Here is a 17,003-nt window from a genome sequence, read left to right as displayed (position 1 = left end):
ACTGCCGCCACTGCAAGGCCGAGTCTGAGAAACGGGAGTGTCCAAATTCGTGCATGCCACTTTTTAAGAAGATCCAAATCATAAACCGCCACAATGATAAGATTGTTCGAGAGATTATTGAGGCTCGTGGTACTTCGCGTGCAGGTAACAAGTATGTGAGCGTGGCATCAGTGGCACTGTCAGCGAAAGAGCTCTCCTATCTAGATCGATGGCAAGCAGCGAAAGGCTGACTTATCAATCTTTTTCGTTTTTCGTGTCTCGTTGTGGCTCATATATTTATACGTAGCGACAACAAGAAATAAACAGTTGATAGTCAGCGCTCGAATCGTTCTGTGTCTCTCCTTTGTGTCCTGTTTTGTTACGCGCTGCTCTATTGTCATGTCCCGAGCAGATCCTTCACATTAACAATAACTGCAGTCCGCCTTCCAGACTAGTCTCTACGGCGCCATTGATACCTGAAGTGGCACCTCCAGCTCTCTCCAATCCCAAGCCCAGCCGTGCGCCTCCATCTCGCGTTTCCAGCCCTCTACATCGTCCTCGTATATCGGATCTGTCGCCTTCTGAAAAGGAAGCTCGGTACTCAGCTCTGTCAGAGCGTTATGGAGTTCCTGCCTTTCGTCCAGGACAGTCATTGAGTGAAGCTCTTTGCTTCAAGTGTCGTGAAAAGGAGCACCTAGCATCAAAGTGCCCAGCAAAACAGAAGACTGTCACAAAAAAGCCAGCCATAGCGGACACAACTTCATGCAGCAGCTCCTGCATTGCACGCTAGCCCTTCCGAAGACATCTATGGCTCCCATCTGGAGTGTTCATTATTTACAGCTAGCATCGCACTCTAGGGCTCCTACGATGCATTTCCGGATACAGAGTCCAAGATAACTATAGTTACCAAGTCTGCAATCAAAGATCTTCCACTGATGCCTTGGACACACGAGCCCTTAGCAGTTGTTTGTGGATCTAGTGTGTATCCCAAAGGCACAGTCTGCCTGAAGATTACAGTGGGCTCCATCACAGCTGTAGTGGAAGCCGCTGTCATCAGCAATAATGTGTTGCTTGTAATACTGGGTGAAGATTGGTTTCGTGCCAGCAACACACGACTGGTGTTCGAGCCTCCCAATCTAGCCGAACTTCACCATCCTGCCCCTGGTACTGTCATGAAGGCGCAGCAGAAGCTCTATCCGCGTGCCTCATGTGCACTAAATCTTAGTCAGTCCTCTCTGGCTCAGTGCACTGAAGTGCCATCATCACTAGCTCTCCAGGCCGTGCCTCTCCCAGGAATGGAGCCAGTTGGGAAAACTTTGTGCAAAAGTCTGCCAGAAAAAGCTCCTGCTGCACTGGAAAGTACAAGTTCTTCGAATGCCTCGGCTAGGATGGCCACAGAGAATCGACACCTCTACAGAGGAGAGTGGCACAGTTTCGTGTGGAAAATCAGTTTCAAGGCAAACGTAAAGGACCGTGAGGAAGACTATACTCGCAAGTCAAGACAGCATGACAAGGTCACTCAAGCAGCCGAGAACATGGGTGGCTTGACGCAAAAGCGTGTGTGGGGCTTGAAACGCAGCTGAATGAAAAAGAAGACGAAATGAAGAAAATCGAGGCTGCACAAAGGCAATAACCAGAGATTGCCACATCAGAAATGCTTTATCCTTCTAAGTCCCGACTGACCAGATGTCCGCCCAGAGATTCCAGTGCGGAGCTTCCGAAATCTTTTAAGCAGATTGAACGTCTCGGCCAGGAGAATTGCCGCCTGAGCTGCCAGCTGAAGGAGAAGGACCAAGAGATCCGTCGACTCATGCCTCAGCTGCAGCCGCCGACAGCCAAGGCAGCCGCAAATACAAAGACGCCTGTTAAGACGCCTCGTAGAACATTGCCGCTGACAAACTGCAATTGTCAGCGACCAGCCGCTTCAAGACAAGCTGTGTTGGCAACCTCTGCTACGGAACAGCGGAAAAGCATTACCACAGGCCAGCGGTCAAACGCAGCAACCTGTCAGGCAGTGCACATGGCCAACCTATCTCCAGAACTAGGAAATTGACCTGTGAAAGTGTTGTGCTTGTTCCTTTTTCGCTATATGTAGAGGATTTCAAGCTTGTCTTTGCCTTTATTTATGTAGTTATTTTGTGAATCTTACAGGCCTGTTGCTAGTTGCCATTGCCATTTGCCACCTTGTCTATTGCCCATGCCTAGCGTTGCCTTGTTTTTTGCACTCATCAAAAGGGACTTTGATCAGAAAAGTGAGGCCGGATGTGAGGTGTCAGCACCGCCCAAGCGCCCAGTTCCATTTCGCCAGCTGCACGACAGGTGGCGAAACCTTGCCAGCATCGCCTCCCTCGTGGTTCCCGCCGTTCCAGCTCTGCGCCAGTGGGTCGACGGAGCAGTTGTGAGCCTTCCGCCATGCCGCGAACTTGTGGAAACCTTTTCGAGCCGTGCTGTCGCTCTCTCACCCAGTGTTTTTATGCGTTGACAATGTGTTGACAGCAATAAAAGTTGTCGTTAAACTCATCAAACCTCGCCTTCAGTCATCTCGCCCCATCAACGCCCTCACAACATCTTTGCTAGAAGAAGCTTGGAGTGTAACTCTCAGCACAGTTTTTAGGCATTTCCTGTTTGTGATCTCAAGGTGCTTATACTGGCTGTCTGATGGCGACAGAAAAGGCAGATAGTAAAGAGGTCGACTGGTGCCAATAGCGGAGTGCAGCTTTAATGGGACACTGAGAAATTGATGTTGGCTAGTACCGATAGAATACCAGCTCCTAATCACAAAACGCCACTCTTACTGAAAACAAAGCTCTTGCAAGGTTGAAAAGAGCCAGAACCAAAGTACAGGTATCGCCGCCACAAACCAATCTCGCAAGTACAAGCGTGCTGACTTCATAGTACAAGAGACGCCATGAATCGCTGAGGGTGACAAAGCAAGGTGGCGGGGTTGGATATTGAAGTAAATTTTGTTTTGAAACCGAAGGTGCACTTTATCACGCAAGGAATTTGATAGACAAAAGACAACCTGAATGTTAGGAGCAAAAAAAAAACCGATAGTTGGCGGTGCCAAAGGCGGCCAAGTGAGTTTCGGTATGTTATGGCGTTTTGCGTCTATAAACGCTGTGCGTGCTAGCCTCGTTTAGTTTTTGACGCGTCTCGAATTACAAGCGCAGAACAGCAGGGGAACTCAAGTGCCGCTCCAAGTTCTAGTTAACCTTTGAAGGAGCCTGTTAAGGCTAGTCAGATGATCGCCACAGTCGACGAAAAACAATGATGGCACGATGGCCGGTGATTCTACAAGGTAGCAGTATAAAGAGGACCTTGTGTCTTTGTACGCTTGCCCGGCGAAACGTTCTTGGTTTTGCCAGTATACTTCGAACTACTTAACAGAAATCGTTTATTAGGGTCGGGAGACAAGATACAAGGCAGTTAAGAAATAGATTTGGAAGCTGCCGAGATCGAGACTCGGCGCGCTCCTGCAACTCGTTTGTTTGCGGCTCCCTTCGACATCTTCGGCAGTTGAGCGGAGCTCTTCTATTCGTGCTCCCATCCAATTTAATCCATTCACAGTACACATCTGAAGGTACATGCAAGTGGGCACCAGAGCCAGATCCAGTGGACTCCGTATCTCTGGGAACGCGCAGAGCGCACAGTTTCGTGTACACTGCTTTAACGCTAAGCATAGAACCCGTTAAAGCTTCCTGCGTCGGCTTTGCTTTCGAGTCGCTGACTTTAATTGCGACCGCCCTTCAGCACCCATCCATTTTTTGTGGCAAGAACCTCTGCCCCTTTGCAACCGTGAAATACCTCCTCGACGCCACCTGCTGTGCCGTGCAACGACACCGTTCAAAGAATCAAAATACAAAGACTCAACAGCCTAGGACAGCATCCGATGCGCGCGACGCGCCGACCTTGTCCTCGGCCCTCGAGACTCCCCGCACTGGGGTTACGATATTTAATTTGCAACGGTTGCTCAAGCGGAAGGAAGAAACGACCTGCCAGCGCAAAACCTAACCGAGCTCCCCAGACAAAGCGGATACATCGGGAACAATTTATGTGCCTGTACCGCATTTTACCCTGCGCCGGAGCAGTGCACGCTACTAAGTGCCTCCGTGCGCGCGGCGCTCACAGCCAGCGTACTTGGACGTACTGTGCCGTCGGTCTCTTTTTGATCAACAGTTAAGCGCCGTACTAGCGCCGCAGATTGATGCCGGTGCACAACCTAAAATCAGGCAATGCGACGTCGTAGGTTGTCCTAAAAGGCATGCCAAATCAGAGCAGGGCAGAGCAGTGCCGGTGGGGTGGTGTACCATGAAGTGTCGAGAGATGAGCCACGGTGGACCACTTGGTTGCGTGCTGTGCCGGTATGAAAGGTGAAAGGCAGAGTATCGCTCTATGCGCTCGTGCGTTCGCTGCATTTCCGTCCCGAAGACTACACGACAGGCCCAACCTTGGGTGCGCCCTTCGGGATTCTAGCGCCGCAAACAATCCCAAAGCGCGGTTCCATCTATACTTCAGTCAAATAGTGGACAACAGCCCTCGCTTCAGCGCGACGACAGCAGTTCTGCGAGTATTCCACTTCTATGCCCGAAAGTAAATAATGAGCGTCAAAACACCAGCACCTCGATGACTTGCCTTACCGGCTAGGTTTCCTCTAGCTGCTATGCACTTTGGCGCCCACTTATAACCGACGGTGAAGGGGCTCGCGTTCGCTGTATACGAAGTTCATAGTAAGTGGGATTCTTCAATCGCAGCGAAAAATGGAAAGTCAGGCAAAGGTGGCGTTTTCTTCTTGAAAATATCCGTTGTGCACGCCTGCTTAAGCGCTTTCTGAGATCTTTACTGTGACCAAGTGCTACTCATAGAAATTATTTCTGCCAACGAGCTACTTCAGGGACGCCCCTAAATCAACCACATTTACATATGAAGGCATGAGGGCTCGGTGAGTCTGCATAAAGATACATGCAGAATATTATGCATCATATCAGAGCAGTGCAGCACATAAAGAAAAATGAAATTTTTTTTGAACATGGCAAATATGTCTAAATATCTCGGGTCATATTTCTTGACTTTGCGACTCCTGGTGGCTTTTCGTTTTAACAAAAATGGCGACAGAGATGAGGAAGTAACATGCGATGGCACACTCATGTGGCATGTGAAGATTTAAAAAGCGAGGCACGATGCCAAATTCGTTACCCCACAGAAGACAGCGCCAGCTTTTGGCTAGTCGCTGTGATCTGCATATTATATTCCCGTGTAGATTGTGGTTGCGTGTAAAAGTGCAGACGAAGCAACCGTTGCTGGTTCAAAGTCTTTAATAAAATTACTAGCAGTTTTCACCTTGCAGAATTGCACTGTTTTCATCAAAACAAAGGTGAGCATTTGGTGAAGAGTCCCTTTAATTGGCATTGGCTACAAAGCAAGACATCAGCATTCACGACTCGTTCACGAAATTTGTTCGGTCCCACACGGCTTAGCTAGTCGGGCTCTAGTCCCCGCAGAGTGCGGGAAAAAAAAGCACGTGCTGTGTCAATGACTTTGAGACCAATGCCTTTGTCTATTGCAGGGTACGCAGTGGACCTACAATTAAAGGTCATCGAGCTGTGTTTTTTGTATCCTAGCTTCAGAGATGCTTGCAACACACTGAACTGAGAGTTGGACCAGCATACGCTGGCTCTTTTCGAAAATCGCCCCTATATAGCTATATCCCCGTCCTTCGCTTCATTGTGATCAAGGCACCTGGACGTGCATCAAAACATCAATCCAATTTGTTTTTTGTTTTCTACATCTTTGTACGCGAATGTGCTGCACGCGATAGACTGTCCGTGTTGGCTCCACCACTCACAGCGTTTTAAGGCGAAAGCCTTTAATGGCTCATCGTTGCCCGTCCGTCCGTCAGCGAAATCTGTCATACATTGACGTCGTCAATGACCCATATACTCTTAGCAATTGCTAAGTAATGGGTGATCAGTACTTAGTGAATTAGTCATTAATTGGTCATTATTGAAAAATAAAACAGGAAAACATAATAAGGAAAATGAAACAACAAACTGAACAAAATAAACATAAATCACATGAAAATAAAAAATTAGGAATTAAAAATGAAAAAGAAGCAAAAAGATATAAAACAAAACTGTAAAAAAAATTGAAGGAATAAATAAAGAGAATAAGAAGTTTAAAAGGAGAATAAAGCAAATAAATAAAAATGAAACGGAAAACGAAAACAAAGACAGAAAGAAATAAACGAAAAATTAAAAATTAAAAACGAGAAAAATGCTATGTCTACAGGCACCGTGCAAAAAAAAAACCCCGAAATCTAGAAAGTTCCATGCTTTCGTAATCCTGCACGTACGCAGACTTACCTGCGCTCAGAATTTTTCGTCCCCAGTATAAACCATCTGCTTATGAACGAAGCATTGGTTCAGCAGGCTGAACATATCGCCATTCATTTCTAGGGCCACAAAGCCATCTTCATGATAATCAAAGACTGGGAGAGGAGTGTTACTTGAAGAAAGAGTGTGTGTGTGGAAAATAAAGAGTGCTGTCTAAATGCACATAACGTCTCAAATTCTTTGCCTCAATTCATAGCAAGATGAAAACAGATATAGAGCAGCGCGGAAATTTCGACCCAGGTGGTATATAGTAATTGGCCTTGGAATTTTTTTTAACAATGCTTGTGATTTGTTTACTGCCGAACTATAGCAGCTAAAAAGTTTTGTCTGCGCTTGTTCTGGTAGCGACATTTGTGTGCAATTACAGGAAATAATATTCATGTTCCACAAAAATTTATTTATTTTTTGATGTGAGGGTTCGAAGTAGGGATTATGCTAAATCGCAAAAGCGATGACTTCCACCTCTTGTGACCTTAGGCATAGTAGCAGTGCAAAAAACACACACACAAAATAACTAGACACTGACACGCGAAGACGCAAAGGCGCACAGCGTCTGTGCGTGTCGGTGTCTAGTTCTTCATTTGTGTGTGTTTTTTTTTTTGCACTGCTAGTATGCCTGAGACAAGCAACCAACTCGCCCAAGACTTCGTTTTATTGGACCTCTTGTGATGTATGCTTTTTCTATAAAAAAAAAGCTATAGCGTTTCTTGCGAACCAAAGTGCCATTCTTTTGTGTGGGTGCGTTTTCCCACGGCGTACAAAATTTCACTGAAAAAAAGGTAATTCGGTTCGATTACTGTTTTTATCTGAATAGACCTATTCAGAGACATATACAGGATGTTTCATCTAAGATTTTACACAATTTTCAAAATATAGGCTTTTTGAGTTAGAAGAGCACTTTTTTCGCCATAACAGTGTCACTGGTGTAGTACATTAGATAAAAGATAAAGGGTGCTAACTAGCAGATTGGTTAACAATATGGAACAGTTCATTTTTAAACCTAAGCTAGGCTTCTTAATTTATAGTCTTCAAAGGCCTGTAGCCCACCGCAAGTAATATCCACATCGGTTTTTAGAATGTCGAAAACGTGGTAACCCTGGGCGCTGTGGTCCAACAAATTTTGAATATTTTGGAGAGTTATGTGCACTGGAAGGGTTGCCTTGCCTGCGAGCATCTCGAAAGCACATTTATACTGGCGCGGTGGAGCCAGAATTTGTTGAGGCATAGCGCCGTAGGTAACCGCGTTTTCGAAATTCTAACTGATATGGACATTACTAAGCAGTGAACCGCTATAGTTAAAAGTTGTGTATTCAATATTAGTTACCTACCATGCTAATTAGCATGTCTTAGTTGTATTCTGATGTACTACACCGCTGACAACGCCATGCCAAAAAAAAGCGCTCTTCTGTTCAGAACGCCTATATTTAAAAGAGTGTAAAATTTTAGGTGACACACCATGTATATATCGTCATAGAACAACTATCATAAACGTGGTGTTTATTACATGTTTCGGCTGTGGGACCAGCCTTTTATGAGCGCCAGCCGAAATGCCTTGAAGTGTTTTTGTTGTTTGGTGATTTATATTTATTAACCAGTCGCCAAGAACCGGAATGAGAGGTCACTATCAGCTCACCGCTTCACTGGTGGGCATCTCCAGAGAATTCCTCAGGATGACGACTGGGATGCTCGACGGGAAGATGAGGTTGGACGAGGCGGCGGCCGCGACCGGAATCGCATACAGTACCGGGTTGGTGGTGGACACCGACGCCTGGCTCCAGAGAAATGAGTCATGCGTATGTCCGCAGTAAACACGTTGTGTAGTGCCAATGACAGTACAGGATATGAACTAACTTTCGAATCTTTTACGAGTATTGAGACTTCCTTAGGCCCTTCGTGAAGCGTCGCCGGAGCAACTTCATGGGCTTTGATGGTGGAACAATCCGACAACGAATTCCCGCCTTTTAGCTGCACCTCGTGCGCAACCTGAAACACTCTGGCTGTTTTTGGTTCATATGTTGAAAGCTCAGCCATTCAACACAGTGCAGCGTTGAGGGCACTCGAGTAGACCCGTCTTTTGGCCTGCTGCAGCAAGTTACGAGTCTTCTGTTTACTCCACCAACAACCGTTAGGGAAAATGTCAAGTCTCTCATTGCATCCGACAGCTTCAGAAGAGATCACCCAGTGGGCAGGCAAGCACCATTCACAGCCGTATACCTGACAGCGGTCAAGCATTATGCTCAAATATATTGGGTTTTCCGTTTTTGTTAATTTACAACAATGACCTGTCTCCCTCTGGGGCTTCATCTATTCGCATGCCGCAATTTGCAATGAAATAAATAGCCGTAGCAAGGTATCAGTGTAACAGGCTAGCGTTAACTATTGTTAACGCCAGCCTAAATGGGGTCACACACAGCCAATGAATTAAACAATATACAAAAGCCTATGCTACTGTCCCGGACTAAATCCACTAGTGCTAGCTGTCCAGTAAACATTTTCTCAGACCAGAGCACTTCACAAAAATCCTCGCCTGCGCCAAAAGTAGCCACACCGTATGGTTTTCTTCCGAATCGTATAGAGGAGCACTTCTGCCGCTCCCTGTAAGGTAAGGCGGACACCTTTCCTATCCTGTTAGCTTTAGAGGAATCGGGAGGCCTACAATGTACGAATCAGAAGCAAACCATTGAGCCTGGTTACTTTTGGCAGTCTGTACATGTAGCACACGATCATCACCGGAGAGTTTGGATGATTGCATTATCAACAGTGTGTGTCACAAGCATAGCTACCTGCGGAGAAATTTTGCAAAAACACCTATGCCTGTTAAATTAAGGTATGCATGTGGAAGACACAAGTATATTAACACATCTTTCTACTGTTAGGGCTCATAGTATTTGACCTTGAAATCTGCAGTGGAAGTGGTCCAGAAAAAAAAATTAACGGACGCCTCGGCAAGGCCCAGTCTGCTTTAAAGGGACACAAAGGAGAACCCTATCAATTTTTTTTGTTAGCAAAATCCTATTGTTTGGCATTTCATGGCTTTGTTGCCGCTTGTCCGGCAGCGAAAGGTGCATTTATTTCAAAGAAATTTGGATTCGAAGCTGAAAAAGTTTTTCCCGCCGCTTCGATTCAAACTCGAGAACTCTTATGACGACCCGGAGAACTCTTATGACGTCATAGGACGGAGTGACGTGAAACGTGACGTAAACGGAGACTCCGTGATTTCTGGCCGCTAGCGGTGCGGTCTAGCAGCTGCCGAAATGAAATTTACCGCCGCCGCAAGTTGAAGGCATCCATCGTGGGTCGCTACCGTCGCTCTGTTTACGTTTGCACCGGCGTCTTGCCAGCGTTGAGATGGATCCCGAACCCGACGACGTAGTTCTCGCAAAATCTCCGGCCTGCATTTCAGCGACCTCAGCCCCACAGAGCGTGCGATGCTTTTGAAGGAGCACGGTTAGGTTAGGCGCCGGCGGGTCGTTTCCCCCTTCCTCAGTGAGCAGCCGTTGCAAACTAAATATCATAACCCCAGTGCGGGGAGTCGCGAGGCGCCAGGACAAGGTCGGCGCGTTGCGCCCATCGGAGGCTGGCCGGGGCTTTGGGGCGAACGGATTGGGATTCCTTGAACGGCGTGGTTGCACGGGGCAGCAGGCGGCGTCGAGGTCTCCCACGGTTGCAAGGGCCAAGTTATTTATTTATTTTATTGCCACAAAAAATGGATAGGTGCTCAAGGGCGGTCGGGTTTAAAGTGGCCGCCTTGAAACTAAAGCCGAAGCACGACGCTTCAACGGCTTCCGCTAGATTCAACGGGTCCACTGGATCGGGCTCTCTCGCCCACTTGCATGTACCTTCAGATGTGTACCGTGAATGGATCAAATTAGCCGAGAGCTCGAAAAGAACAGCTCCGCCCAACTGCCGAAGTTATTGAATTACGTCACAACGCGCACCTCGCCGCGGAGCCGAATCAGTCTGGCCGTGTCGCCGGCGGCTGGCGCGCTCGGCGCGAAATAGAGACATGCTCCAAGTCTCCCCGCCAGTGCGGTCAGAGTGCGCCGAAGCCGCCGAACGCGTCGGCGGTGAAGCGTAGTTGGGAGTATAGAGGGTCTCGCTTTGGCCGACGTGACGTCGCCGTGCAGCGCGCGCGCGCGCGCGTGTTACGCCGGAGCATAAAAACCCTTAACAGAGCCTGCGCTTAACCGCTAACCAACGTATTCAGTGGCGGAATCTATGGGAGCCACTGAAACACCCCGCCCACTCACTGAATAAAAAAAAATAAGAAAACCTGTGCCGAGGTTCGGAATCAAACGAGGGCCTTTGGCGTTTGAGGCGGAGACGCTACCAAACCGCCACGATGGCTCCGTAGCAATTATCAATGAATGCACTCTTCCGATGCAGAAATCTCCGCGCTTTCACTACGTATATCCTGGCCTAACAGAGCTAGGCCATCAGCAATATTTCTGAGCTGCCTTGTACCTTGTCTCCCGTCCCTAATAAACGATTTCCGTTAAGTAGTTTGAAGTTGACTGGCACAGCCGGGAATGTTTCGCCGGGCGAGCGTGAGAAGACAAGTTGACTGGCACAGCCGGGAATGTTTCGCCGGGCGAGCGAGCGAAGACACAAGTGCTGCCCTATACGATTACCGACCATTGTGCCATCATAATTTTTCATCGACCGTGGCGACCATCTGACGAGCCTTAACAGGCTCCTTTAAAGGTTAACTAGCAGTTGAAGCGGCACTTAGAGCTCCTCTGCTGTTCGGCGCTTGTAAATCGAGGCGCGTCAAAAACAAAACCACGGGGCACGCAAAGCTCATACACGCGAAGCGCCTTAAAAAATCGAAACTCCTGGCCGCCTGTGGCGCCGCCAAGCGTCGGTTTTCTTTGCTTCCAACATTCAGGTTGCCTTTTGTCTGCCTTCTTTGTGTGATAAAAGTGCACTGTCGGTTTTAAAACAAAACTTACTTCAATATTGAACCGCGCAATCTTCCTCTGTCAGCCTCAGAGATTCGCGCACCATGTAGGAAGGAAAATTCCTCCAAGGTGGCGTCTCTTGTCCTACGACGTCACTACGCTTGTACTTGCGAGTTTGGCCTGTGGCGGCGATACCTGTATTTTGGTTCTTACTATTTTCTACATTACAAGAGCTTTGTTTTCAGTAAGAGCGGCGTTTTTGTTATCAGGAGCTGGTATTCTATCGATACAAGCCAACTTCAATTTCTCCTCAGTGTCCCTTTAACAGCGCGGCTAGTTTGCGGTGCGCGAACGAGGCCTCCGAATGCGGCACCGCGCATGCTAAATTTTTCGGTTAAGCTGGCTTGAAATCGTTGGGGACACCCTTTGTATCACCCCAAAGTACCACCCCAAAGTGTTCATACTTTCTCAAGTGCTTTCCTCAGAGGCTTGTTCAGGAACGAAATCATGCAGGTGATCCAGGTTGCTTATGAACGGTGTTGACTACTACGAAGCGGCAACGTTTTGCTGATTAGTAGTTCCTATGTAGCCGTATAAAAGGACAACTTTAACTAAATCGTTAATTAAGAAAAACACGAAGGAAAAACTATGAAAAGCGACTGACTCACAGAGAAAACTCTCAAGATAACCTCCTGGTAACCACTTATTTAGAATCCCTGCCATGCTAAAGGAACAAACGAGAGTCGCAGCAACGCAGGCTGCTTTCCAGGCTTCCGCGGAACCGTCTGCTCCAGGGTGTTATAATATTAACATTCCCCAAACGATTGCATGCCGTTTTTGAATTTGCCCCCTTCATCATTAGCTGTAGTGACGCTCGCCCCACGTTCACTCCTGGTTACTCACTGAAGCCTAGGACGTGACGTCACTTCAGCCAATGGTAGAGGGCGGGAAATTCAAAACTGGAATCGATTATGGAAGGGGTCGTTATATTATAGTTTCCAAGACACGGCAGCTTGCCGCTTCACTCGATAGTCTTCGGGCATCGCAATAGGTCTCTCATTAAGGTGGGTGTCTGGGCTGGTTCGAAATCCACGAGAAAGACACGGACGACTGGGCACGTCAGATAAGCTCTCAACGCCGCTTCTGCTGCCAAGAGAGGAACACGCATGTGGAATTTTAGTGATATGGCTCCGTGACGCCAACGAAAGGAGCCTTCTCTCCCCACTAATGGAGAAAAAAAGGCTGCCTTCATGGCGTCGTGCATCCACGACTTCTTTGCTTACTCTCGCAATGTGGAGAGGAGGTCGAGCGATTGAATATTTTCGTTGCATAAGGATAAAATATATAATCTAAAAAAATACAGCAATGAAAGCTGCACATACTCGCTTACCAGCGCGAGCACATAAATAATGTGGCTGCCTTGGTGGGAAACGTCTTTGTCGTCAAGTTCTCAAGAAAGCGCTCGGCAACTTTTTATGTGGCCTGGAAGGCTTTAACCCTCGCCTTTCTGTCGTGCAGTCAACTGCGGGACGATTACAAGTCTACTGACCTACGTCATTTGCGCACGTGCTTCGGGTCTGGTGGACAAAACATGGTTCTGACATCGTGCCGCAGAAGGTGCGATGTGTACTGAGGCTGCTTTAATCGGGAGAAGAATTTGGCGGGGAACGTTCGAAACATGCAAAACAAGCCACGCCTCACTGCCTGAAGTTCGCCCGTGTTGTGTGCGTGATGCAGCAATCGGAGATCAAGCTATGAGGGACTGTTGTGTTCCTAGTGTTCTGCCCACTCTAGAAAAGGACAGCGGCTGTTCTGCTGTGGTCGGGAGAGCGCGAACAGAAAACATGTGAGAATCGCAGGTTAAGCGAGACGGCTAAAAAGCAACAAACTCCACAGTATGCGAAATAAGGCATGTGAAACGCTTGCATTATGGAAAATTTTTGCTTGACATTGAGGTATAACAAACAACTTCGCTTCCTGATAGTTACTCATTTTAGTATCCATCAAAGGCGACTTTTCGCACTTCAATTCATGGCGACCTGTCTGAATGGCAGTATTCGGCGAATGTGCAAATGCAGCTCAAAATAAGTTATCCTTTTAGTTGTAAAAATAATTAAATGTAGAGTATCCCGGTCAACAGATAGCACTGGAGAATGCTGCGCCCATTCTGAGAATGTAACGACATGCTGACAAGGCGCCAAGTTTCTCGGCAGATTAGCTGCAAAAGATGACATGCTTAAGTGTAACTGCCAAGGCTCTTAATTGGGCTAGTTGGTTGCTAGAATCCGATATAGTGGCTAGCGCAGAAAGAAGATGCACGCCTTCTGTCTACCTACCTTTTGTGTGCGTCGTCTGTGCGCGAACCACTATGTCGGATTAGGCGTAACTAACCCCGACTCACTGTTAAGCAATGTCTGGCACCACCCCATCTTAGCAGAAAACCAAATTTTCGGAATTCCATGCGGTAGCGACCGTTTTCGTTTCGAAACGGACCGCCACCACATTGCGCTCAGTGCCGCCGAACGGGAGTGTGGGGCACAACAAGCTGCCGTCGAGAGCAGTGTCTTCACCCTGAAAGCGGCGCTGGCCGTCTGGCCACCCTATTTGCGGCGGAACTTAGGTGGCACTCTGTGTATGGGTCCAACCAGCGGCACCGGCGCCCATCAGTTAGCGAGCAGACGTGCTCCTTAAGTTATCTCTAGGGGGCGCCACGGCGCCCGCTAAATTTAGCGGCAGAGTTTTGGCACCGCTGTACGTGCTGCGAGACTAGGCGTCACTGCGTACATCAACCTGGCGGCCTGACGAGGACCTTAACCTATTGCTCATAACTAGCACGTTTCATGCCTTTTGCAACCCACATTACTTCCATGGAACTAAATCATTCTTCGCAACCTCTTCACATCTATCAGAAAATTTTTCACCTTGGCATTTCGGATAAAAATATCATTGTGATCACATTATGCATGTATTACACTGCTGAGTGAGCGTCGAATACATTGGTAAGTTCCGCTGCGCATTGAGGGCATAACACTGGCACCACATCCACGGGCCAGGCTCGCTTCGAGCTTATTTTTGCAGGTGCTTCTGAAGCTCATGAAAAGCGATTGCATGATGTAGTGCTACATTTTCCCTCATAATTTCGCGTAGATTTCAAGTGTGTCATCGTCGAGTAAGGAAGGACACGTTCTGGACGCGCTGTTCACGAGATCATGGAGGTTTTGCAATGCCGCGCTATATCAGGTTATTGGCTCACTATTCCGATACTACACGCTCCCGCAAGTTTAGCATCATGGAGACGATAGCTACATTGATTGTGCAGAAGAAAGATATTGGGTGCTTTCTACAGCGCGGTATTTGGAAGTTGTCCCACCGAGAAAAATTCCAGAGGACCACATAATTGTCGAAGTAGACGCACTCCAGAACATTGGTTGAGGTGGATTAATGGATCGGATTAGGATATTCAAATATGATAACCCAATGGAACGTACTCGGATATTCTAGTCCTCAGATTTTCAAATTTGGCGGTGCTAATGACGGACCACAACCTAATGCAGTCGCATTAACCTGCGTTGTTCTTGAAACATTGACCTAAGAATAGGCGAGACTGAACAGACGTACAATCTCAAAGACAACCGGCATGATGAGGTCGCAGAGCGCCAGGCTGTTGATGAGCTCCGCGAAGCCAGCCGCCGTGAACGCCATCAGGAGCTGGATGGTGACGGGTGAACGCGCCTTCCAGAAGGCCGTGTCCACGTTGTCGAACACCACCTTCACCAGGTTGTGCCGCTGCAGGTGGTAAAAGCAAGAAACCACCGTCATTCTAAACGCCCAGAGCCATGCCACTTACAGGAGCACTACATAAGGCTATATATTTCCCTCATTATTCCCAACAATTCTTTATTGACGTATGGAAGCGTCGTCAGTTGTCTCTTTGCGGCCAATCACAAATATTGAACACAGGTCGCCCGCCGGTGAGTGTTAAACTTTGCGAACGTTTTGATTCACCAAAAGGTCCTCAAAAAATATTGGTCAGAATATTTACAAATGGGGTTCCAAAGTATAAGTTAGGTTTACTCAACAGGTATACGACTCAAGTTTTCTTCAAGGCCATGCTTCAGTCCTTTCAGTTTTGCCACTGCCTGACGTAATTTCAGATGCGATGCACTGTGTGCACTGGCACCTGTGCTACGCACCACGGCCATCTGCGACAGCATGGAGGTGGACCCGCACACGAGAAGCAGCGTCCACGACATGTGGCCGCGCAGCGACTCCCAGTCCAGAAGGCGGCGGCCGGCGCCCCAGAAGCGCTGTCCCTCTTCGCCGGACAGCGCGCTGAGTAGCACCACCGTGCCGCACAGAGCCGGAAGCGTCGCGTACCTGTGGCGAGAGAGCGGCTCAGCGTGCATCGTCTCAGCGGGTAACATTTCAGTGTTTAGCCGATTATTTCCTGACACCACGGGATAATATTTTGGCTCAAGCAGAAGTGACGTTGTGTCTTTCCACATCGCCAACACAAGAGGAGCAAATTTATGCTGCGGAATGCTAGCGAGTTCAAACCGAAACCTGGTTTGAGAGTCCAAAATACGTTACAAGAATATACAGGGAGAGGTCCCATGGTACAAGACCGCAGCTGGAACCACCCAGGAGAATAAATTTATATAGGCAAGTAATGAGTAAAATAGGATACAAAACCTAAAAGAACATCATTGTGTACACAAATTATACTGCGGCGCCACGCAGAGAATAAATAACTAGCGTAATGTAAAACAAAAAACAGACCGATTCAAATACATGAAACAAAACACCTTGTCGGGCTGGTTGCTAAATCATTGTTTCTTGAAGATTTTGACAGCGCTGCAAAAACGAGGACACAAAAAGAAAGAAGCACACAGAACTGTGTACTTCTGTGTACTACTTTCTTTCTGTGTCCTCTTTTTGTAGCGCTGTCAAAAACTTCTTCAAGAAACGACACAAAATACAGGAGAAAGTACAATAACAAACCCTAGGATGCCGTGACAGGTAGAATAACATAATTTTAATGCGAATTGCATATTATGCTGGGAAATTCGTACTAAAACAAAGAAGCGCGGAAAGTTGGGCAAGTTGGTATAAGTGCATAGCTGAAAAAAGCGCGAAGGCAACACGGACGAAACAAAGAACTACAGCGACAGGCACTAACTGCCAGCTGAACCTTATTCGAGAAAAGCACCCGTAGAAATAAGAACACAAACGGCACAAAAATTCCAAAATACAAAAATTTGACACCACGCGTTCAAACCAGAGCACTAAGATTATTCATGACCATCAAAAGCCTGACTGCGCCCTCTGCAGGGCAAAGGCCTCTCCCATGTCTCTACAATTAACCCTGTACTTTGCCAGCTGCGCCCGCCCTATGCCTGCGAACTTCTTAATCTCATCCGCCCACCTAATCTAATTCGAGTGATGAAGCTTAAAAATGCAAAAACTTCTGAGGGCACTGATGTCAGCTTACGTGCAGGAGTGCAAAAAAGCATAAAACTTTCTAGAACGCGGATTTTTTCCACGATGGTAGTACGCATTGTATTTTTTTATTGTGTTGTTATTTTTATTTTCTCATTTTTATTCTTAGTTTCATTATTTTTATTATCATTCAGTTTTAAAGTTGTTGCTTTTTATTTTGTATTTTCTTTATTTCACTTTTTATGAGATCATTTGATTGACAGGTAAGGCGGACACTTCCTGCGAACGGACACTC

General features: G+C 47.3%; 1 protein-coding gene across 1 annotated transcript in view; it reads right to left on the bottom strand.

Annotated features, from left to right (window-relative positions):
* LOC144120329 (uncharacterized) overlaps positions 1–15,675 on the bottom strand; it is a 42,503-nt gene extending 26,828 nt beyond the window's left edge. Inside the window, exons 1-3 of the mRNA XM_077652705.1 lie at positions 15,463–15,675; positions 14,888–15,055; positions 8,002–8,136 (exon numbers count right to left, since the gene is read on the bottom strand). Of these exons, the coding sequence (XP_077508831.1) occupies positions 8,002–8,136; positions 14,888–15,055; positions 15,463–15,675 (516 nt within the window). The remainder of the gene's footprint in view (positions 1–8,001; positions 8,137–14,887; positions 15,056–15,462) is intronic.
* Positions 15,676–17,003: the final 1,328 nt, after the last annotated feature.

The sequence above is a fragment of the Amblyomma americanum genome, chromosome 2, assembly GCF_052857255.1.
Source record: "Amblyomma americanum isolate KBUSLIRL-KWMA chromosome 2, ASM5285725v1, whole genome shotgun sequence".
Classification (NCBI taxonomy): Eukaryota; Metazoa; Arthropoda; class Arachnida; order Ixodida; family Ixodidae; genus Amblyomma; species Amblyomma americanum.
The sequence above is the reverse complement of the archived record's forward strand: the minus strand, read 5'-3'. Positions and strand labels throughout refer to the sequence as shown.